General features: G+C 35.4%; 1 protein-coding gene and 1 long non-coding RNA gene across 2 annotated transcripts; both read left to right on the top strand.

Annotated features, from left to right (window-relative positions):
- Nucleotides 1-6,811: 6,811 nt before the first annotated feature.
- LOC110691156 lies at nt 6,812-8,053 on the top strand. Its single transcript, XM_021868074.1, has one exon. The coding sequence runs from the start codon at nt 6,812-6,814 to the stop codon at nt 8,051-8,053; it is 1,242 nt and encodes a 413-aa protein (XP_021723766.1).
- Nucleotides 8,054-14,325: 6,272 nt separating this feature from the next.
- Nucleotides 14,326-15,843, top strand: LOC110691184. Its single transcript, XR_002505242.1, has 4 exons — nt 14,326-14,816; nt 14,893-15,513; nt 15,605-15,708; nt 15,826-15,843. It is a non-coding gene; the product is annotated as an uncharacterized LOC110691184 (long non-coding RNA).
- Nucleotides 15,844-25,534: the final 9,691 nt, after the last annotated feature.

Here is a 25,534-nt window from a genome sequence, read left to right as displayed (position 1 = left end):
AAAAAAGGTGCCTATGCTAGACTTATTGGGGAAGGGATAGATAAGGGAAATAGAAAAAAGGAGGTCACGAAATCTTGTCATTGAAGCTCACCTCTTGTCTTATATCATTTGCTTTATCATCACTCGCTCTTCTTGCTAGAAGGAGGTATGGTAAGCTTGTTATTATCGATCAAATGTTCGATAGCCTCTTTTAGCTTCCAACAACTCTCAGTAGTATGACCCTGACTTGATGGTATTTGCAATGTGCATCTGGATTCCAACTAGGCAATCTCTTTTTTCAGGTGCGGGATCTTGAATTGGTCCAATGGAAGTAATGAGTCCCTTAGTATGGAGTCGATCGAAGGCAGTATTGTAGCTCATCCCAATAGGGGTAAATTATTCCCTTAGTTGCTTCTTAGATCCTTGGTTATCCATGGCTAAAATTTCACTCATATCAAAGGTACTAACATTGTTACTAGAGTGGGCGTTTTCAGAAGAAGAAGCATTGTCGTTCTTCTTTCCTTTCCAGCCACTGTGATTACTATTGTTAGTAGATTTTTGCTTTGCGAGGTCATATTCAATCTTGATGCCTATGTCATAGACGGCCTTGAAAGTATTCAAGTTATGTTGATATTTTAAGTACTTTGAATACTTTTCTTGTAAAATTTTTTATGAACATCCTCACGGAGTCTTTTTTAGTAGGGACTTCGATCATGTTAGCCGAAGTTTCCCTCCACTTGTTGAAGAAGGAGGTGAACCCTTCATTTTCTTTTTGTTTTAGCATCTCAAGTTGCCTATGATCGGTTTCAATTTGAATATTACACTTATATCTATCAATGAAAGCATTTTGTATTCCATTCCAGGTAGAGGTCTTCTCTTTATTAAGGGAGAAGAACCAATGTTGACAAATGGTTTCAAGAGATAGCGAGAATAAAGAGTGAAAGTGAAAAATATTCTTATCAATCCCTTTAATGTTCATTACAGTTTCAAAGGACCTTAAATGAAAGTAAGGATTGTCAGTTGGCTTAAACTTAGGGATGTCATTGGCATTGAACTTCTACAGAAGAATCTCCTTGTCCTCTGAGACCCCTTGTGAACTAATGCCCTAGAACCTGTAATCATTAGATATCTTACTCAAGCTCTCTTGCATGAGCTCCATTTGTTGTTGCTTCACGGGGTCATTTATTTGGAGGGTTAAAATCTTTAGCAACTCGATAACACCAGCCATTTGCTTCTTGAGTTCATTGACTTCTTCTTGACTTGCCATTTTCTTCTTAGTTTTTCTTATCCGACTCACTGGTTTATCAAAAAGTTGAACTTGAACGAAGGTGTTGTCCTTGATTAATCGCCCTTCTCTCCTTAACCAAGTACTATGGAAAGGGAAATTAGGGAATTTTTTTTTATTATTTATTTTGACTCAAGCTCTATTCAACATGGAAGAAAATGAGGAAGAGAATGGGAATAGATTGGAACCCCCACTCGAATGACGGAAAACGACTCATGCATGAACCTAAGACATAGTCATGGTGACATATACAAAGTGTGTTCTAAGACTATTGAGTGTAGGTGACATGTTAAGACTTGCGTCATGACCATGTGGCTAGACTGTGTGACTAGACTCAAGCAAAGACTAAGTTAAGACTTCATGTATATGCATTAAACTGGACAGGTTGTGGTGTTTTAGTCATAACTTTTTATCTGTGACTCTGATTGGAACGAAACCAACACCAAATTAACAGTACAAGTCGGAGCTACATATCCATAGGTTCTACGACTCGTATTTCTTCCTAGAACTCCGGCTATGACCAAAACAAGTTGGCGCTTGTGCAATATACGGGAATAAAAATCCGGGTTGACTTAAAGAAACTATGACTCGGTTTTGGACATATTTATTAGATCAAATTAATTAATTAATTAATAAAGCAAAGCCCTTTAGTCATTGGTTAGTTTATTAAGACTTATTTATAAACACAAGTCAAACCAAAAGGTTAGTTTAGTCACATAATAAGTATGCACAAGTAAGAGATGCACAAGTAGTCAAGTAGTCAAAACATGATGCAATGAGTTTGCAACCTAACTATGGCTCTAGTTCTCTAAAGTTAAGGATATGGGTTAGTCAAAGAGGGTCCATGGTTATGAGTCCGAATGCACCGCGCGGAAGCCTTAACTTTGGAAGGGTTGGCGTGAGTGGATGGGACCTCGCGAGTTAAACTTGCTTCCATGGTTTGGTGAATTAAACATTCTCGGATGTACCCTTTATTGCTCAAAGCGTTCAATTAGGTACATAGAGCATAAATTCCCAGAGGGTTATGTCCATATGTAGAACACATATGGGTTTCAGAAAAGTGAGAAAAACTCAATCAGGAAGTAGAACCGAGCCAATAGTGCTAGAACTAGTCGAAAAAAGAACTCATATTTCTGGCTCGGTATTGGAAGAACGCAACGCCAACCAATAGGGACTGTCGCCAGGCGACAGAATTGTCGATCGACGACAGAGCCATATCTTCGGCGACATGCTCTGTTTTCTAGACGCCAGTTCCTACATGCCTTAGTAGCTTTTTGTATTCTTAAATTTTCTAGTTTTTCACAACGTTATTTCGATTCTAGTTGTGAAAGATATTTCTCAAATTTCCTACGTGTGAAAATCCTATGTTTTTTACTCATTACGGATGGTCTTTCCAATGAGAACCTTTTTTATGCATATGATAATAATGTTAATCAAAATTACACACATGAAATACTTAGAACTTTTCGATTCTCATCCACTCATTCTAAATCATTGCCGAAATAAATTTCAAGAATTAAAATAAAAATCCTCCCCAGTGGAGTCGCCAAAAACTGTAGGGAATATGTCAAGCATTACCCCAAACTTGAACCCCACTGTGATCATACACTTAAGCATGATGGCGTCCAAAGGGGAGGAAGCTACAGCAAAAGAGTCGCCAACAAGTTTTAGGAACTTGTAAACCGTTCACAGGGTGAAGGTTACACCCCTTAACGATCCAAGAGATCGTTAACTCCAATAGGTCTAGAACCAAGACTAGAAGTTTGCGGATGAAGGTACAAATCTAACCTAAAAGAGATTGAACCTTCCCTAATAATAGGCCTCTACTTTATTCTTCTCGTATTCATGTGCGCTTTCTAACTAACATGCAATCAATAGATTAACCCTAAACCTATTTATCTATGTTGGTTGAATATTTAATGCATAAAATAAAACTATTATTGGCGATCACTTGAATCATAATCGAATTAACTCTAAACAAGATTATTAGTTATCTTATTAAGCGTGATTACAAGTACAAATTCCCATTAATGCATAAAAGGCGTGATCAAACAATAACAATAAATATATCAAGCAACATCAATCATAATAACAATAATCATAATAATAATCATAATTATAATCAATAATCATGTTAAAGCATAATAGCAAGATCCTAGGCATGGTACTAACAAGATTAATAACAAACCCTAGCATGTCCCTAAGAATCAAAGATCAAATATATAGCCCTAACAAGATACTAACATGGATATTAGGAAAGACAATAAAAGGCATCATAGAAATCATAGTTATCATTATATTCTTTACCCTAAACATGATACTAGGAACTTATTGTTGTCACCCTAAACATCAAATTAAGAAAAGCATCCTAACATGATACTAGGAATCAAAGTAACAACCTAGACATGATTTCTATATCATAATATCAATTAAACAATTAAAGTACTTACTTGGATATCTCGTACCTCTTTCTAATAACAAAATACACGAACGTTGTCTCGGACAGCGTTTTACTTCTTGAATTTTTTTTAAAAAAAAAAACTGGGTGTAAAACGCTGTCCGAGACAGCGTTTCACCCCAAAAGCTTAGTTTGAGAAATACTTTTCCCACGAAACCAATTTGGTAAATAATTTACCAATAAAGCTCAATTTGGAAAAAAAATCCGCTTACAAATGCTAGTTACAAATATCAGGTCAAAAAAATTTAGACTTTATATGTTTGTAACTAACTACAAATGTTGGTTACAAGTATAAAGTTACTACTATTATTGATTATTTTTTATTTGACAAGTACTATTGATGATTGAAAACAAAAAAAAGAGTTAAAAATTTTTATTTTCACTTTTAATTTGGTTCCATTAGTTTCACTTTCGCGCCACTGAACCTTAATTTTCATGGAGAAAACTCCTCCATAGCTTCTTCCTCGGTTCCTTCTGCAATTTTTCGTTCGCTCCAATCACTCTAATCAACATTATTTTGGTTTTTTCGAATTGGGGTTCAACGTTAGTGGTTCTATTAAGGTATGATTTTCGAATTAGGGTTCTAGTATTTCCCTTTCTTAATTCAATTATAGTCTTCCACTTCGAATTGAATTTTGTTGTTGATTAGTTGTCTAAATAAATTCAATTTTGTTCTTGGCAAGTACTTCACCATAACAACGAACGTCTTCAACCTACAGCTTCTGCCATGATTTTTTTGGCTAATTTTCGAATTTTGGGTTCAGCAATATTACTTCAATTGAGGTGTATGTAATTTTTGAATTAGTGTTCTTGTAATTATCTCTTTTCTGAATTCAGTAAAGCCCTAAAATTCGAATTGAATAGTCTTCCAATTCAAATTGAATTTTGTTGTTGAACGCTGTTGTGGTTGTTGTTGTGTTGTAATTGTAGTTCCTATTTACTTTACTCGGTATAATATTCATGATATGATGCTAATGTGTGTATTAAACCAGTTATGCCTTTTCTTTTCACTATGACTGATGTTCATGGTTGCTATTTGCCTATATCAGTTTAGCTGCCTTTTACAATACCCTATACCCCATATCCTGCTATAGAAACCACTTTTTTCATTTTTCTTGATTCCTTATTGAATGTTTTGTGCAAGGTAGCATTGAGCTATTCACTTACTAATTTAGAGTGAAATAATATGATAATTATATACGAAGTAGTATACTTTAATTCATTATTTATACGTACTTCGTACACTTGATTAAAGTTTACTGCATCTGCATGTGATCATGAAACTCTTCATCAATACCATTAATACTCTGATTAATTAATGTAATTATAATATAAGTTTCTTTATCAAATCTGAAAGCCACATAACTGGCGACAGAATTAAAAGATATGGAGATTAAAGCATTGAAATGGAATAAACAAAGCAATCTTAATAAATAAAAACGCCTTATTTTAAGGAAGGTACAAATCAAATGATTAACAAAAGTACCAAACCACCCAAAATAATTGCAAAATTCAAGCACAACTATAGTTTTAATGTCGCTTTTGTCCTGATTTATTGGATGTTTGTTTGTTTTTCTTTTTTCATCCAAACTATTGTATGTAGCAGAAGTATTTGTTTGTTTACTTGTGTACTTACTTGCTCCATTTTAGCAATTATCTAACGTTTTTTTTGTTTGTTTGTGTGCTTATTAGCTCCAAATTAACAATCATCCAAAACTCGATTTTTCAATGTAGACACATGATAAGAAAAAATTCAGAACTAAATTCAGAGCTTATTTTTATGTGCGATCTTGAACTTATTATTGTTGATAATTCATATAATGTTAAACAAACTTTTCTTTTGTTCTGAGATTATTGATCTTGTTATTTCTAGTTTTCTGGTTTAAAAGGTGTGATTATTTTGGTTCTCATTGTTTTAATAATTAATATGCACCCAGGCAATTATGTTATTCTATTGTTAGCATCTTGGTTCTTCACCGATATGTCCTGTTGAGCAGGTCATTGTTGTTTTCATTATTATTGGAATGATAGGAAATAGATGTATTTTTTGCTTTGCGTGTCAGACTCCGAGTAATTAAAGAAATTAAAACTCTATAATTGTTGTTATTAGTTTGTGTGTTGTCATTGTTCTTAGTCTTGAATTGTGATTACTGATGTTTGAGATGATAGCTATTATTTCCTTTTGAAGATTTGTTCCTATATCTAATTATGCATTGACATTCTCTTTCATGATGCGTCTACCTTGTAGAATCTGATGATCTTGTGTCAGGTTAAATCTTTTTAAATTGCTTTAATAGAGGGGAGAGGGAATGAGAGCACAAATTTAGAACTAAAAATTAGAGCTGAAATTCAGAACTGGTTTCAGAGTTGAAATTCAGAACTGATTTCAGAGGTGAAATTCAAAGTTGATTTCAGAGTTGAAATTCAGAACTGATTTCAGTGCTAAAATTCAGAACTGATTTCAGTGCTAAAATTCAAAACCGATTTCAGAGCTGAATTTCAGATCTGAAGTTCAGAACTGAAAATCAGAACTGAAATCAAAGCTGAAATTCAAGACTGGAAATCAGAACTGAAATCAGAGTTTTGGATCCTTTTGAGTTTTGAGTGACGAGATAGTACTTGACCAATTCGCTAATACTAAAATTAGTAGCCATCAGTTACTTTTTGCTAGGAATTGAAGTTAACAATTAGCATTGTTTGTTATGCAGATTATCTGCCGGCATGCACTATTTTGCACTAAATAAAGCTTATTCAGAGCTGAAATTCAGAACTGATTAAGCATTATTTGACAATCTGTGGTTGTCGTTCTATTGTAATTGTCTTTGTTTGTTTCTAATGTACTTGTTATAATAGTTATATGCTTGCTTTTTCTATAGTTTGTAGTAAGAAATGAATCGTGATTGGATATATGTTGAAAATTAAACTCAACCCGAGTTCTTGAACGGGATTGAGGAATTTTGTAAAACTGCTATTGAACACCAGAGGACTACTAAAGGGAAACAATCTTTTGCCCTTGTCGTGATTCCAACAATGTGAAGAAGTGGAAGGAAATTGGTGTGGTTGAAAACCATTTATTTCGCCGTGGGGTCATGGCAAATTATACCATTTGGTATTGGCACGGTGAGAAAATAATTCCTACAACTAGTAGGTCATCAATCAATGACGCTGATATGCAGAATAGAGAACAATATGATAATAATGAAAGGGATACCGATGAAAATTACGAGGAGGATCACATTCCTGAGATGATGGATGGTTTGGGTGATCATGTGAACGAAGAATCTCGTATGTTTGAAAATGTGTCAAAGGCCGCCGAGACACCTTTATATCCTGGATGTGCAAAGTACTCTAAGCTTTCAGGGGTTTTAACACTATTTAACTTGAAAGCGAAGAACAGTTGGACCGATACAAGTTTCAATTCGTTGTTAAAAGCTTTATCAGACATGCTTCCTGAAGGGAATGACATTCCTAAGTCTACCTACTATGCAAAGAAGCTATTGTGTCCCTTAGGTCTAGAGTACACGAAGATCGATGCATGTCCTAATGATTGTGTACTTTTTCGAAATGAGTATGAAAACCTTGATGTTTGTCCAAAGTGCGGTGTTGATCGTTACAAGCGCGAGGGTTCAAACCCCAATCGCAAGAAGTGGCCACCAGCTAAGGTGTTATGGTATTTTCCTATAATACCGAGGTTTAAACGACTTTTTTCTATCAAGAAGGATGCAAAAAACTTGGTGTGGCATGCACAAGAGAGGAAGATAGATGGGTACATTAGGCATCCCGCTGATTCGAAGCAACGGAAACATATTGATGATACATTTCCTGAGTTTGGTAAAGAGGCTAAGAACCTGAGACTTGCACTAAGTACCGACGGGATGAATCCTTACGGTACCCTTAGCTCTCAACACAGCACATGGCCGGTGCTTTTGTCGATTTATAACTTGCCTCCTTGGCTATGCATGAAACGTAAGTACATCATGTTGTCGCTTCTAATATCGGGTCCCAAACAACCCGGTAATGACATAGATGTCTACTTGGAGCCTCTCTTGGAGGATTTGAGACTGTTATGGGATAAAGGTGTTCCAATGTTCGATGCCCATACAAGTACAAATTTTACGTTGCGTGCCATAATTTTTTGCACTGTAATTGATTTCCTGGCTTATGGGAACTTGTTTGGGTACAAATATAGAGGGAAAAAACCATGCCCTATTTGTGAGGACAAAATGGAACCGACACGCCTCAAGAATTTTGGAAAGGATGTTTATATGCATACTAGACGACTACTTCGTCGAGATCACCCTTATCGTAAGAAAAAAGCTGAGGAGAAATAGTGGTTGCGTGAGCCACTTAGTGGTATAGAGTTGTGGGAGAGAATCAAAGATGTTGAGACAGTTTTCGGGAAAGTTGGTAAACCTACCTCTATTACGGGTCTTTGGAAAAAGGTGTCTACATTTTGGATTCTTCCTTATTGGAAACACTTGTCTGTTAGACATTGTCTTGATGTTATGCATATTGAAAAAAATGTATGCAATTCAATCATTGGGACATTATTGAATATACCTAACAAGACAAAGGGCATTAAAGATGTGCGGAAAGACATGAAGCTTGCAAATATTCGACCAAAGTTATGGCCCGTGGAAAATGACGAAACCAAAAAAGACATTTTTGCCTCTAGCTTGCTACACATTGTCTAGAGAGGAGAAAAAAATATTTTGTGAGTGTTTGTACGGCATCAAAGTACCTACAAGGTATTCGTCGAACATTAAGCGTCTAGTTTCATTGGCCGATAAGAGATTAATTGATATGAAATCCCATGATTGCCATGTCATGATGCAAGTGATGTTGCCTATTGCACTTCGAGGTCTTTTGCCAAAACATGTTAGGCACACTATTGTTAAACTTTGCCTATTTTTTAATGCCATATGTAACAAGGTGATTGATCCAGATAAACTTGATGAAATGCAAACTGATGTTGTAGAAACATTATGCAAATTTGAGATGTATTTTCCTCCTTCATTTTTTTGACATAATGATTCATTTGGTTGTCCATCTAGTACGAGAAATCAATGAATGTAGCCCGATTTTTTTGAGATGGATGTACCCTTATGAGAAACACATGGGAACTTTGAAAGAAAAGGCAACCAACAAAGCACATCCAGAAGGTAGTATTATTCGAGGTACCATTGCAGAGGAGGCTAGTAACTTTTGTTCTGAGTTCTTAACTAAGGCTAAAGAAATTGGAGTTCCAACATCTCGTCATGAGGGCAGACTTCAAGGGCAAGGGACGATCGGTCGTCAATTTGCGAAGCCTCCATCAGATAGAATCCAGAAAGCTCATCGTTATGTTCTTCAAAACCTTTCAAAAGTCCATCGTTATATAGAAACTCATCTCAATTATTTGAAAACAATGAATCCAAGAATAGGTACATATGCTTTGATGCAAAAACATAATCATTCTTTTGTTGAATGGTTTCAAAACCAAGTGAAGTGTGAGTAGGGGCAACCGAATAATAATTTATCTGATACGATCAGATGGCTTTCACGGGGTCCTCAAATGTTTGTGAACACTTATGAAGGCTATGACATCAATGGGTATTGTTTCTACACTAGTCGCCAAGATGATAAGAGTGTACATCAAAATAGTGGTGTTATGGTTGTCGCATCTTCTACAGAATACTCAAGCTCTAAGGATGCTAGGCCTATTAATGCAACACAATCATATTATGGGGACATTCAAGAGATATGGGAGCTTAATCATGTTGATTTTGTAGTTCCTGTTTTTCGATGCAGGTGGGCTGACAACCGGCGAGGCAAAAAGATAGATGAACTATTTGGTTTTACTTTAGTGGATTCCAGTCGATTTGTTGATGGGGAGGAGCCCTTTGTTTTAGCTTCACAAGCAAAACAAATTTTCTATATAAGGGATAACATTGATCATCACTAACAGGTTGTTGTTCAAGGCAAGAGAAGAATTCTTGGTGTCGAAAATGTTATCGATGAGGAAGAGTATGACCTATTTGATGATACACCGCCTCTATCTATTGGGGTTCAACCTCTAAGAGAGGGGGAAGACATTGTCGCTGATGAAGAGTATGCCCATGAGGAGGGAGAATATGTTGATACCTAGGCTTCGTTTTTTATCAATCTGTAGTTCTTTTTAATTCTTCGATTAATTTGTAACTATAATGCTAGACAATAATATTAGATGACTATAAAATCTCCAGTTTCACTTGGATTTTAGTCTTTTGAGCTTTGACAGATTAAATAGAATTTTACATAGTTCTTATATATGCGACACAAGCTTGACTGTTTTAATTGGTATTATAACTTCAAGAATTGAAAATTAATGTCTCTGCAGGTTGCTTTTATTATTTATATTTGCTTTCTTTGTTACTTACTTGTAGATAGAAACCTTTTATAATCTATAAAAATATAGCTCTGTTCATGTGATATTTAATTCTATCAGTTTCTGTCTTTTGTTTTATGCAGGCACTTCTAGATCAAGGAGCATAAATATGGCCATTCAACAAAGTCAAGAGCAAACTTCCTCAAGACAAGATGTTGCTTTGCAAGCCACATCATCTAAGAAGAGGAGTAGGGGGCCATCAAAGGCAATACAATCAAGTAAGCTTATGGTGCTTGAATTTAATGATTTTGACTTGCCTACTGGTGAATGGGAACCCGCTTATGGAAAACAAATTGGTGCATGTGCTAAGAGATTAGACATCTTTGTGAATGAGTATGCAAAAATAGATAAAGTGGATCGGGAAAATATATGGGAGGAGACAAAGGTATAAACTATTCACTTACTAGTTAGTCATGTTGCTATTCAAAATATTAGTTAACTTTTTTTTTTAATCCACAGCGAATGTTCCACATTGAGGATCCAAGTGGAGAAAGGCAAAAAAGGTTTCATAGTGTTGTGGCTTCGCGATTCAGCTGTCACAAGTCGAATTTAAGGGCACGATTCATCACTTTTAAAAACCCATACCCGGCCACTTCTCCTAAAGCAAATATGAAGCCATGGGAAGTGTATGAAGGTTACTTTACAAAGGAGAAATGGAAGAGATTTGAAATATATAGTAAATCAGCATAATTCAAGGTAACTACATATTAACATGCACTGTTAATTAATCAAACAAAAACTGATTGTGAAGAATATGATAATATTTAACTCTCTTTTCTTTTCTTTTTTTTTTTTAAAAAAAAAAAACAGGAAAAGAGTGAAAAGGGGAAGGAAAATGCAAAGCTAAACAAATGTTGCCATCACTTGGGTCGAAACAGTTTTCAAAGAGCTCGGAATATTTGGAATAAGCAAAAGAGACTTGAAAATAGATTTCCTGCTCTGGCAGAATCTTCAACTACTGGCAACACTTCCCAGAGCAGTACATCAACTGGTTCTATTTTTAATCGTCGAGCTCTTGAGTGTGTTTTAGCTCATGAAAAGCGGTTGCCAGATGGAACATGGGGCATCGACCCAAAAGATACGGAGACTATTCGAATTGCCAATATAGTTGTATGTCATAGTTTATCAAAACAACGAAATCTAGTGACATTACAGATTTCTGGTCATCTAATTTACTTTTTCTATGTTTTGTCAAACAGGAAGAGAACTTGCAAAAACAAGCAAAGGAATTAGAGGAAGGAGAGTGTAAACAATCAGAGCGAGGCGTTGATGCCCTTACTTTGGCATTTGGGAAAAAGGACCATCGTGGATTTGTGAAAGGACTTGGTGGATGTGGGATTGGTGTCGGCTATAGAAAAGCATTTGGCCTGGTAAAAGGTAAAAACATGTCTAAAAGTGGTTGCTCATTACAAGAACTAGATGAATTTAAAGAGAACTTAACTCGGGAATTTGAAGAAAAATTAAAGGAAGGCATTGCAACAGCTGTAAATTCTTATCTTTCTGCTTTCTTACCACACATTACTGCTAATGATTTGTAAGTAAATGATGCTCAACCTTCCCCATCTTCCTCAACCAATCCAATGGAGCTAAGTCCTCGCTTGTTAGAGGTAAACCTTCATTTGACTAAGATTGAACTCTTATTTATTATCACATGAGATGAATGCAGAATTGATAATCAGAACTGAATTCAAAGTCAAATTTCAGAATTGAATGCAGAATTGATAATCAAAACTGAATTCAAAGCCGAATATCATAACTGAATTCAGAACTGAAAATCAGAATTGAATTTAGAGCCGACTTCCAGAACTGAATTCAGAACTGAAAACCAGACCTGAATTCAGAGCTGAAAATCAGACCTGAATTCAGAGCTGAAAATTAGATCTGAATTCAGAGCTGAAAATCAGACCTGAATTCAGAACTGAAAATTATAATTGAATTCAGAATTGAAAATCAGAACGCAATTCAGAGCTGACTTTCAGAACTGAATTCAGAACTGAGTTAAGATGGATAGTTTGTTCAGCGTTGTTTAGTCTTCTTAATTTTAGGTTTGTGGAGTTGGTTGGTATTGTTTGTAGAATTTGTTAGTGGAGCGGTATTCTTTTTCTTACTATTTGATGTATTTATTGAAGATAAAACTTAGTATTGACCTTTTGTTGTTCATACAATGGATTGTATTTTAGCTTCTTAATTTTGTATCTAAGCTTTTTCATTCATATCTGTGAGAATTTAACTTATGTGTTAAAACAGCAAAATGATTTATGATTTCACTCATTCTCAAAGTACATTTATATGCTGACCTTTAGTATGACACCTTTTGCCATCATATGTGCCAAAGCTTTAATATATGTTCCCTTCTTCGGGTTCTTGCTGGAATGATGCTATTTAGCCAAATCTGATACAGATGTGCTCCTTGTGGCTTTTTTTCTAAGGTCATTATATTGCCATTTAAGTCATCTTAGTGACCTCTTGTGTGCACTTGATGATCTTGGATGAAATGGCACAGGTTGTAGCGTATCTGTGTGATTGACATATTTTGGAGATAGGTTTACATGCTGACATATCTTTAAGACTAATCCTATGGTTGATTGATATATTTTGCAGATAGGTTTACATGCTGACATACCTTTTGTTGCTGGAATTTGCTGTTGGAGGTGGAAATGAGGGAACCGAGTTTGTAATGGATTAATTTACTGGAATTGTAATTTAATTGTAAATAAGAAAATTAAGGCTGAAAGCTTGAGTATTTAATTTACTGATGGTTGAATTACAAAAGGGATAAGAATAACTTGAGGTTATGAATCTCACAGTAGCTTTAGGCTACAAGTCTCTCATGTGTTTTCTCTAATTTCTGGATAAACTCACCAACAGCTAGATTACACTACTTATACTCAAGACTTAGATAATACATGTGACAATGATTAACTAAAATAGAAACCCACAACATCTATGATTAAAGGAAGCTTCTAACTTTCCCTCACTTCTCTTTAATTAACCTTGTCATGTTGCTCATTGTTGCTTCTCACAATTGACCCTTGTTGTCTCTGTTTTGCGCGCCTGCTATACACCAAAAGGGGTGGCTGACTTGGTTCCTTGGAGCCATTGACCTCGTTGACTCGTTCCATTACATAGTCTTCCCAAGTTGCTTCAAAATTAGGGAGCTCTTTCCACTTAAGCAGGACCTCCACCCCTGTAGTATCCCCTTCTCTCTTCTGTCTGACCTCAAGCACATCCTCTAGTGTTGTTTTGTTCATTTTAGATCATATTAGCTTTATATTGTACATAATTATGTATGTGAATGTTGTGCAAGTATGATTTTGGTGTTGTTTTGTTCATACTTTTTTATTTAAAGCCTAAAGGATAGTGTAACTAAAGAGAATCCTCACTTTAATGTTGTAGAATAAGCTGGGAAATGGGTTGTTTTTTCCATGAAATATTTATACTCTGTATTTTTCCATGTTATGCTGGTTTGCCATTTCATGATGAGGGTATTTTAATTTTGGCATGATATTAGCCAGCTTAGATTCTTTTTTTCCTTAGTTCAAAGTTCAAACCTGTAAGTTGCAGTCTGTTGCAAGTTGTGGTGTAATGGTGGTAACTGTTGTAGCAACTGTTCTGTCTAAAATAGACCTAACTTTTTTTTGTTTTCCCAAAATAATTTATTTTAAGTTTGGCATGATATTAGCCAGGTGTATGTTAGACGTGCTCTCTAGATGATCACAAATTCTGATCATATGAGTGACAATTAATAATCTCTTTTTGTCTATCAATGTAGTTGTAAATTGGCCTGTTACATATCTGGTTTGTGACAATAGGAGATTGTATTGTGTTACTTTGATTTCAAAGTTTAAATTGGAGGTACTTTCACTAATTGATATGGGTTGTTTGAGTGTGAGTTTTGGCTGGCATATCTTTGTATTCACATACCAACATATAAACACATGGGTTTTGATTTTATATAGGGGAAGTATATGTGAAATACTGATATCCTTGAAAATGTGTTGATTTTCTTCATTCGTTCCTCTTGCTTTGTGATATATATATATATATATATATATATATATATATATATATATATATATATATATATATATATATATATATATATATATATATATATATATATATATATATATATATTATATTATATATATATATATATATATATATATATATATTTATATATATATGCTGCAAATACATCATACTATGAATTTTGCGGAGGTTGTCCATTAAGTACCCCTGCCCCCTTCCCCCCTGCCTGACCCATATGTTCCTCCCAAAACCCATTTGCTAGAGGTCAATTTAACAAAAAATCAGTTTTTGTACAAAGAATCTTACCTGCTTTTATTTCTCATACTTGTTAGTTGTTAACTGTAGATTATGCTTTCATGTTTCTTAGGACATGATCAATTATGTAGGTCCCAACTAAATGTCATCTTGCTTTAGTTGATGAGTTTAGTGGGAACTCAGTGATTGTGGCCGATGGAGCGGCAGAACCTTGTCCTAGTGGAGTGATTCATAACAAGAAAATGAACCGTGACATCTATATAGTTAGTGTTGACCATGTTTACAGTGATTATTCTCACCTAAATCTCCTAGAAGAGACTGATGACGGTATCACCAAGTTGGATGAGGCGAAAGGTTATTTTTTGGGGTGGCCGGCAGATTTAGTCTTCTTTACTAATGAGGTAATTCATTGATATGCTATGTAATGATCTAAGATATTTGTAACTGAATTATATTAATATTTATCTTTTTTTGAAGGTTATGACTTTGGCAAAAAAGAGGATAATGAATTGGTGCAAACCAAAGAGAAAGTTAATAGTTCAACTCAGAGCATTCAACTATTAAAGGCAAAGGCATAACTATTCCGAAAAATATTGTTGAGAGTCTTGGTGCACAGTGTTCTATGTTGTATTATTGCATGACTTCAGGAAGTGTTAGATTATGATACTATGACAATTCCATTGAAGGCTCCATTGTTTTATCAAAAGGAAGACACACAAATTTATGATACTAGTGATGATGTCTCTGAATTACTACGAGGAGCATGGGCTAATATTTCATTAATCCATGTCTACATATTGTAAATACTAACATTCATTTAAGTTATTTGAATTTGTTTTACTATGAAATATATTTTATTAGATCCATTTATTATACTAATTATTTATTTTTTCTGTAAAATGCAGATACTTAATTGAAGAGCATATCTCATTATTTCAGAAGAATAAAATTAAATTCTTGTGCCCCCAAAAAATTTTATGCAGCTGAAATCAAGAAAGATTTCCTTGAAGTCCAAATGTATTTGAAAAATGTTTTTCTTACTGAATTAAGGAAAAAGGATGCACAATGCAAATTCATTTTGGCTCCATATATGGAAGCGTATGTACTACTGATCCTTGAAATCTTTACTTTTTCATAATTTTATTATTTTAATTATGTGAATAATACAAACAAATTTATTGAAATGTAGGAATCATTGGGTACTCTATGTGATTGATTTGCGTATGAGTTTGATTCTGTTATTCAATCACCTCCGAACGCTCGAAACTCAGAGTTGTCCAAAGTAATGAAGATGTTAGTACACAACATTCCTAGTACTACGTATGCATATGCATGTGATTAAAATTTATTTTTCATTCATTTAATCTAATGATTTTTATGATTTTTTTTTAGTCCTTACAATGTATATAGGTCACACCTTAAAGGAAAATGCTTTCAAAACGAGTAAGCCACAATTACTACACATAAGAATGGAGGTAAGCGTATAATTTTTGCTTTTTCGTTCTATTAGTAATGAAAGTATTATTTAATATATTAAATAATTGTACTATGTTCATTTGAATTAGTGTGCTCAACAATGAGGTGGTACCGAATGTGCTTATTATGTGATGAGATATATGTATGAGATAGTATCTTTCCATAGCGATTGCAAGGGTAATATGAAAGAGGTTGGTGATGAGATATATTACGAGTTTTGGTTGATGTTTTATTTTTATAAAGTATAATATATATACACGTGTTTTGGGTGTTTTTGTCCTTGGGAGAGTTACGTCACAAAGTCTGGTCCACGCGTGAGCTGCACCTGCAAAACAACGGAGACCCCAGGTGGTTGGAGCTCCGCCTCCGACGATCAAGTTAGTAACTTGAATAGGAGTAAAAACATGCGGAAATTTAGGTGGAGATTTGCTCGGATTCCAAGCTCAGGATGTCCCTATCAAAGAGTAAATGTGTAATAAATGGTAAAACGTGCCTTCAAAAGGAGGAAATCTCCCTATTTATAGGGTCCTTGGGAATTGTGCCCCTAATTAGGTCATCAAGCCCTAATCATTGGTGGGCTGCGCCGCATTGCGGCTTTCTCGGGATTTGGGCCATGAAGGCCGCCTTTTTCCATTTCCTTGGGAGGACACGTGTCAAACAAGGATTGGTCCTATTTGGACTAACCCTAAGGTGACACGTGTAACATCACTCTGACTGGACCACGTGTTCCACGTTTCAGGGTAAAATTACCCCAAACAACAAGTATTTTTTTTTCCAGGAGTATTTGGCAAGACTTGCATCCTACAACGATGTAGAATTGGATGAGATTCGAGAACAATGGGCTAAGTTTTTTAGGCTTAATTTGTTGTTGAAAGACTAGTTATCTTATTAACCGATGTTATGAATTATCGCATTTAGCTTAATAAAATGATATAACACATTTTTATATATCTACTTTAATTTTATTTAGCCTATTGGTTATTGTTATTACATTTCTAAATTATAAATCAATGCTTTTTTAATTCAAGTTTAATTATTTTTTTGGAAATTAAAGTATAATTAATTTTTTTATATTGTATGGTTATGGATGAATAATTCGAGTTGTGCGGAATTATTTAGAGTGTTTGTATTGTATGGAAGTATTCGTAGTACGTGTTTTGTTGGTTGAATTGTAACAGGTTATAACCCATCTAACGATGGGTCATTTGGTAGGATATACTACCATTTTTGTATTCGAATCAAATATATATATATATATATATATATATATATATATATACATATATTAGTAACTGGCGTAATCTAGTGCTAGTTACTAATAGTATTTTTTTTAAAAAAATAAAAAAAATATTCGTAACTGGCGTTATGATTTGCCAGTTATTAATAATACCCTTATTGTAACCGACGTAACTTAATGCCAGTTACAAATAGTGTACTTTTTTACTTGGAAAATAGACTTTTTGTAACTGGCGTTGGGTTATGCTAGTTACGAATAATACCCTTATTGTAACCGACGTAACTTAATGCCAGTTACAAATAGTGTGATTTCTTACTTGGAAAATAGACTTTTTGTAACTGGCGTTGGGTTATGCTAGTTACGAATAATACATTATTTGTAACTAACATGAGCCGGTTACGAAAAAATTTCACTAGTTGTAACGGTGGCATTCGCAACCAACAATGCCAGTTACAAAAAGTCAATTTCTCCAGTCACAAATAGCACTTTTTCTACTAGTGATGGATACAACTAATTGGGATTGGAATTGACTAAGTCGAGTGTTTCGAGGGAAAATCAATTAAGCAATCAAGAGAGTATGGTAGGCTAATCTCCTAGAGGTCAAACTAGCGCCAACCACGAGAGACTCTAGCTAGGAACTTCACAAACCAACTCAATCGACAAATGCAAGCCACAAATCAATTGTCCGTATCAATGTGAACTTACAATGCAATCTAGTGCAACAATCAAAGTTAGCTACTCTTCAATTAATCACACACATGCACTTAATCAATCAATCAATTTAATCACTACATCAACTCCATCAATTTCCCCCAATTAACATCAAACCATTACTCATATATGCTTCACCATTACCCTAGCAAGAAAACAATTGAAATCATAAGCTAAAGATTGATTGATGATTGAAGTTCAATCTTTAGCTTATGATTTCAATTGTTTTGTTGATTGGTGAAGTTTGATTGATGATTGTAATCACTCAATACACCCTTATAACTAGCATAGGAGTAAGTCGAGGGTCGAACCACTAGGAATGTGAGGTGAATGCTAATGCTAAAGCTAAGCTATCTCGAAGAAATGAAGTAAGGTGTGTAAATTCTAAAACAATCAAACAATTAAAATGGAATCAAATATATCAAACACTAGGGTTTAGGATCCACATATACTTGCAATGGATACAACTATAATTGGGATTGGAATTGACTAAGTCCAGTGTTGCGAGGGAAAATCAATTAAGCAATCAAGAGAGTATGGTAGGCTAATCTCCTAGAGGTCAAACTAGCGCCAACTACGAGAGAGTCTAGCTAGGAACTACATAAACCAACTCAATCGACATGAAGATTAGTCCAAGGACCTAGTCTCAACCCTTGTTCAAAATTTTGTTTGTCCTAGGGAAGATTAGTCCAACGACCTAGTCTCAACCCTAGGATATAGGAACTTCACAAATCAACTCAATCTACAACTTAGCGACGGTGCGCACCCGCACAGCAAGCCTGCGTGCCCGCGTTCTTCTAGGTTTCTTCGGATCTTCTCGCGACTTCGTGCGTTTGCTAAGGTCTTCGAGTGAACGCGCAATATGATGATGATGAACACTTAGAGTGGCAGTCCCAAAAAGCACTTGACAGTGAGTTCAACACCCCATCTTCATGAGAGCACAGCTTGAGAGCACAAGAGCTAGAACTTGGAGAATCCACTTCCTTACATCTTGAGCTTTCCAATTGCCATGAGCTTGCTCCAAAAGCATCTTCCACCTTAGTAAATCACCAATATCACGACCCGGACCTCGTACAATACCTACAACCACGAAAATAAAGCAAATAAAGGAGAAAAGTGTAGAAAACCCAACAAAATGCACAAAAGCTACAAAATAAGAGAGGAAAGGTAAAACGAAGATCAAATGCATAAAACTATTTAGCATGAAAGCTATGAAAAGAGGAAGAAAACAACCTAAATGCTCATCAAATGGGTGCCATTTATGACACCCATCATTATGGTTTGAGAGTCATCACCAAATTGAATAATATGTAAAACAACGTAAAGTCAAAGAGATTATGCACCAAAACTCTTAGATCGTATATATATACCTCAAGTATGAACATATGGGAGGGAGTTATGGGTTTTTATATCCGACCATAACTTTTAATGGGAATATAGGACGTTGTATTTTCCTTTATTATTATTATTATTATTATTATTATTATTATTATTATTATTATTATTATTATTATTATTATTATTATTATTATTATTATTATTATTATTATTATTATTATTATTATTATTATTATTATTATTATTATTATTATTATTATTATTATTATTATTATTATTATTATTATTATTATTATGCGCAGGACGTCCGCCACTTCATGTGACATTTGCCTACCTAGATAGCTCCCGGTGTAGTTTACCTCAATTTATTTGGGGCATGGATTTGATTGGAAAATTGTTCGATGTGTAATCAAATTAAATGGACATTGGTATTTGTCTAGCTAAATGTTGAATGCTTGGTTACAGGTGCAACAAGCTAAGGTAAGTTGTGTGATCGATAAAATAAAAGCATGTTAATGTGTTTTATTACGCTTATGTACTTAGCTTTGCTAATTGCGTGTTTGTATGTTTGTTTGGCCTTGTCTTTACCTTGGCCCTATGATGACCCAATTCTAATGGCAAGTAGTGGGGACAAGTAGAGAAAAGCTTTTTAGGTGATAAAACATATTCATTATGGGCATGAGTGAAGGAATATGATGTGTTTTATTGATTTATTATTATTTTATTTATTAAGCTTGCAGACTCATGAAAAGTTTTTGGTATCACTCGGGTTTTAATAAGGGCCTTCAACGGTTCCAAGTTGTAGGTTGATTTTGATTGACTTCGTTTGACTTTGGTTTGACTTTAATTCCGTTGGGTTTGACTTTAAAGTAAACTTATTTTGAATGGTTTTAAAAAGTCTATTAATGTGTGTCTTTGATAATTGCCTTAGCTGTTTTCACGGTGGCGGTTTTGTCTTAGATTTTCCTACTTCGTATTTTAAAATGGGCAAAACATGTATTTTAAAGGAAAGAAATTTCTAAGGTGTTACAAAGAAACTCGAGTAAACCCTGGCAACTTGAGTCACCCTGTAGGGAATATTTCAAGCATTACCCCAAACTTGAACCCACTGTGATCATACACTAAAGCATGGTGGCGTCCAAAGGGAAGGAAGCTAGAGCAAAAGAGTCTCCAACAAGTTTTAGGAACTTGTAAACCGTTCACGAGGTGAAAGTTACACCCCTTAACGATCCAAGAGATCGTCAACTCCAATAGGTCTGGAACCATGACTGGTAGTTCGGGGATGAAGGTACAAATCCAATCTAAAAGAGATTTAACCTACCCTAATAATAGGCCTCTACTTTATTCTGATCGTATTCATGTGCGCTTTTTGACTAACATGTAATCATTAGGATTAACCCTAAACCTGTAGTAGGGAATAATTTTAAGCGTTAATCCCCCTAGCTTGAACCCCCCACTGTGATCATACACTAAAGTACGGTGGCGTCCAAAAGGGAAGAAGATAAAGCAAAAGAGTCGCCAACAAATTTTAGGAACTTGTAAACCGTTCACAGGGTGAAGGTTACACCCCTTAACGATCCAAGAAATCGTCAACTCCATAAGGTCTTGAACCAAATAAGGGTTCGGGGATGAAGGTACAAATCCAACCTAAAAGAGATTGAACTTGCCCTAATAATAGGCCTCTACTTTATTCTGATCGTATTCATGTGCGCTTTCTGACTAACATACAATCAATAGGATTAACCCTAAACCTGTTTATATATGTTGGTTGAATATTAATGCAAAATTAAAACTATTATTGGCGATCACTTGAATTATAATCACAATTAACCCTAAACAAGATTATTAATTATCTTATTAAACGTGATTACAAATACAAAATTCCCTTTAAACATGCATAAAAGGCGTGATCAACCAATAACAATATATATCATCAAGCAACATAATAATAATCATAATAATTATAATCATCATAATAATTATAATCATAATCATAATAATCATGATAATCATGAATAATAATTAAAATAATAATCATCACAATAACAATTAAATAAATATTATAATCATAAAATCATAATTAAAATAATCATATCAACGTTAAAGCATAATAATAGCAAGATCCTATGCATGATACTAACAAGATTAATAACAAACCCTAACATGTCACTAAGCAATAAAAATCAAATCTTTAGCCATAACATGATACTAACAATCATAACTATTAGGAAGAACATAGGAAGCATCATAACAATCATACTTGATATAAAAATTACCCTAGACATGATAGTAGGAATCAAAATAACAATCTAAGATGAACTCTATATCATAACATCAATAAAAACCATCAAAATACTTACTTCGATGCCCTCATACCTCTTTCTAATAACAAAATACACACGTTAGTAACTTCAAGGAAAATAATAAAACAAAATAATTAAATTAAATAATTGAAAGAGAGATTTGGGACCAAACCCTCAGAAACTAAACCTTCACGTCTAGGGCGAAGACAACTTCGAATATGGCTAGGTGTATCTAGATCTAATGAATGCGGAATTTTGTATTTGAGAGAAGCTAGTTTAGAAAAAGAGAGAGAGAGTAATCAAGATTTTCTTGATAAGAGTTGGTGAATATTAGAAAGAATAAGAATTGATGAATGAAAACGGAGTTTTTACGACGTTATTTATAGAGAAAATCAGCCAAAAAGATAAAATATCAAAACAGAGTTCTGACACACGTAAAACTGAACCAGCGCCAACGCTGGCTGTTGGCGCCAAGCGCCAACATCAGCGCCAGGGCCAAAGCTGGCGCCAGGCGCCAGGCGCTACAACTAGCGTTTGGCGCTGATCTGGAAAATTACGCGTTTTCTTAAAATCAAATAAAAATTGTCGTACAGGAGGATAAAATCGTATTTTCCTCAAAAATGCTCTTTGATTTTAATTAAAACTCTGAAAAGTCAACAAAAGTCAATTTATCAATGCTAATTGAATTAGGAATGAAAAGAACCTTCTAGAAGAATCTAGAAGACTAAAACCATTCCTAATTGCATTAGGAATGATAAATCCATATTAGGCCCTCCCCTAGATCATTAGGCCGCATATAAGGCTCAAACCAGGCCCAGTTCAGTAAATTGGCCATAACTTCCTCAATATTCTTCGGAATTGGGCTTATAATATATCGTTGGAAAGCTCTTGTCAAGCCCCATCCAACTACACTACTACTAGACCCATATCATGGACCAACCAAACTGGATTGGCTGTTTTCTTAAAATAAGTTTTCAAAAACAGAGAGAAGAGAAAATAAATTAAAATTATCCGCAACACTAAACTTTCCACACTTTCACTTCATTTGATTATGATTCGACGCGAAAGGTACTCATCACTGGGTTTGGTTTTGGAGAGACACAAATGGGTGTCTACAGAAGCCCCCACTTTGACTGAGTTTGGAGAAACGCGAGTTTCGAAAACAAAAGTCAAAGTATCGATAGGGACGGAGAATGATTCAGAACGTTCTGCGATCCTAAACCACTCTTGCAACGCCGATACCTGCAAACTAGCGTTAGTTAAACAGATAAAAGAGTTAAGAAACACGTATCTTGCACCGTCGAGCACACGTCTCTGAAAGTAACTGATTTGCTGTCGCTTTCTGTTGTTTTGATGACCTCCTGCCAAGAGAATGTCATCCCGTTTGAAAACCGCTACACTTGTAACTGCTTCCAATATAGAAGATTGCTTCGCCTGAAACTATCCTCCTCCGCTTTGATAATATTCCACGTCCAAGGGAATACTATCGAAGATTTCTCCTTTTGAAACAATCCCCATCCGCATTGATAATATTTCACGTCCAAGGGAATACTATCGAAAATTGCTTCTCTTGAAACAATCCTCATCCGCATTGATAATATTCCACTTCCAAGGGAATACTATCGAAGATTGCTTCTCTTGAAACAATCCCCATCCGCATTGATAATATTCCACGTCCAAGGGAATACTATCGAAGATAACTTCGCTTGAAATCACCTTCAGTTGTTTTTTGACAACTTTCCACAATCTATAGAACGCCATCTTGCTGCTTGTTTTGACGATCTTCCACAATCTAGGGAACGTCGTCGATCAATGTTGCTACATCTCGAGCCTTTTCTTGAATCATAGCGACAACCTTTCCAATCATAGAAAAAGTCGTCGAAGACCGCCTCATCATGAACAGCTCTTCTCATATCTTGGTGACAACCTCCACAATCTTAGCGAACGCCGTCGAAGACCGCCCATCTCGTGCTATCTTCTCAAATCTTGGGTGAGAACCTCCACAATCTTTGCGAATGCCGTCGAAGATCGCCCATCTCGTGCTATCTTCTCAAATCTTTTCTCAAATCTTAGTGACAACCTCCACAGCCTTAGCGAATGCCGTCGAAGACCGCCCATCTCGTGCTATCTTCTCAAATCTTTGGTGACAACTTCTACATCTTAGCGAACGCTGTCGAAAATAACTTTACTTGAAGTCATCCTCAGTTGTTGCGATAATATTCAGAAGAAAAATTTCCGAAGACCAATGCTTGTTGATCTCTAAAGCTCGCTTGAACTTTGCTTCCGCTAAAACCAGTATGTCGGTGTCTCCGTGATGAGCCAATTCTTAGGCGCTTTAAGCTAAGTGAGACGATCTTTCGTCAGGTCGATCACTTATTTGCGGTTGTAATCAAATCGACTACTCAATCATGTCAAATTGCTTATAGGGGCTAACTGGCGTACCAAGAAACCCGAAATTGTTGTTCTGTCGCTGCTGGAATATCTCTGGCGCCTGGAATTGGCTCTGTCGCCAGACGCTGGGATCTAGCGCTAGGCGCTATAACCTATTACCAGACGCTAGATGTTTTCGCCTGGCGTTGGAGTAGGGTCTTCCCTATTCTGCTGCACCTGTATTTATTTTTTACTATAGAACTTTGTCAATCTCTTTAATTACCTTAGGGTTGACCTAAGATTTAGCATTGCTTGACTCATTGACTTGACACGACTCAAGGCATAAACTTGACTCGATATGATTGACTCGAGGTTGACTTGACTCAAACTGTTTGACACATGTGTTAGACTCAAATGAAGGTGATATGACACGACATGACTCAATGTGTACATGACTCGTGTGTGCATCGTAATGTGATCGTGCGACTCGAAAATGCAAAAAAGCAAAAATTTTCCGTCATTTTTGTGGAGGGTACCGATTTTCCCGAAAAAGAAAGACGCGAAAAAAGGATCGAAGTTTTTGAAGGTGCATGTTGAATGAGCTTAGTCAAATGTCATTTGATACTATCTCTCAAGGATTGTAACATCTTAGACTATCCTAGTTGACTCGATAATAAAAGTATTTAGGTAACTTAGGCACGGAGGCTAAGCACTTCATACTTCATGATGCAATGACAATTATGATTGATGAGTGATGTTGATATGACAAGGCATGCTTCAACGTTGTGTTAAGATTCCATGACAAAGGGTTCCTAAGGGAAGGACTATTTGGTCATGTATCTGTGATGTGTGTGAAAGTGACACTAAAGTTAGGCCGCAAGGGCTAAGTGTGTGGGAAAATATATTGAAAAGAGTCAAATGGTGGTGACTCTTAGGCTAGGTAAGCTAATGATATAGGGATCAAGCCCCCAAGTCTAGCTCTAAGTAAATAGGGATGAGCATAGGAGATCCCTTGATAGGATCATGGTGTAAGTGTGTGAATTTGAATATGAATGCATGTTTATTACGGCCGCACCTCAATGTGAGGTTGCCTACGTATCCGTTAGGAATCAGGCCGAACATAGCTCTAGCCGAACTGGCACAAGTGTGTATACCTCAAAAAGGTCTTTTTAAGGGTTGTAACGTGGTTAGGCTAAAGTTTATAGAAGAAGGGGATAAAGGCTCAAGACCCTAGATAATCCCCCAAGGTGTGCAACCTCGCTTTTGAATATTTATATTTTTATGCTTGAGTTTCTACTCTTTTTTAGCTCTCTTTTTTTTCTTTTTTTTTTTGCTTTATTTATTTTATTTTCATAAGTGTGGACAATCCCGATCATGCGGTCTACCACTCACTTGGCATTCGTGTTTCTCAGGCACGGTACCGAGAACTCGATAAGAGACGCAATCTGAGACGTGTTCATATCAAAGTTATTTTCATATCAAAGACATTGGAACACTTGCCCTTTTGTGCACTTTTATTTATTTTTTGCTTTTATTTTTATTTTGATCTTTTGAAATCACTCAAGATTTTTTAGAATTGCATAAGTTACACACCATCCCATCCCAAGGTTAGGTAGATGTAGGTTGAAAAAAGAAGGGTCTATCGTTAGACGAGGCTCAAAGTGGTTTATGAAGAAATGATTGT

This window comes from Chenopodium quinoa, unplaced genomic scaffold, assembly GCF_001683475.1.
Source record: "Chenopodium quinoa cultivar QQ74 unplaced genomic scaffold, ASM168347v1, whole genome shotgun sequence".
NCBI classification, from domain to species: domain Eukaryota; kingdom Viridiplantae; phylum Streptophyta; class Magnoliopsida; order Caryophyllales; family Amaranthaceae; genus Chenopodium; species Chenopodium quinoa.
This window is presented reverse-complemented; position numbering and strand designations above follow the sequence as displayed.

Coding starts and splice junctions, on each gene's coding strand:
- LOC110691156 (XM_021868074.1), top strand. CDS start 6,812: ATGGCAAATTATACCATTTGGTATTGGCACGGTGAGAAAATAATTCCT.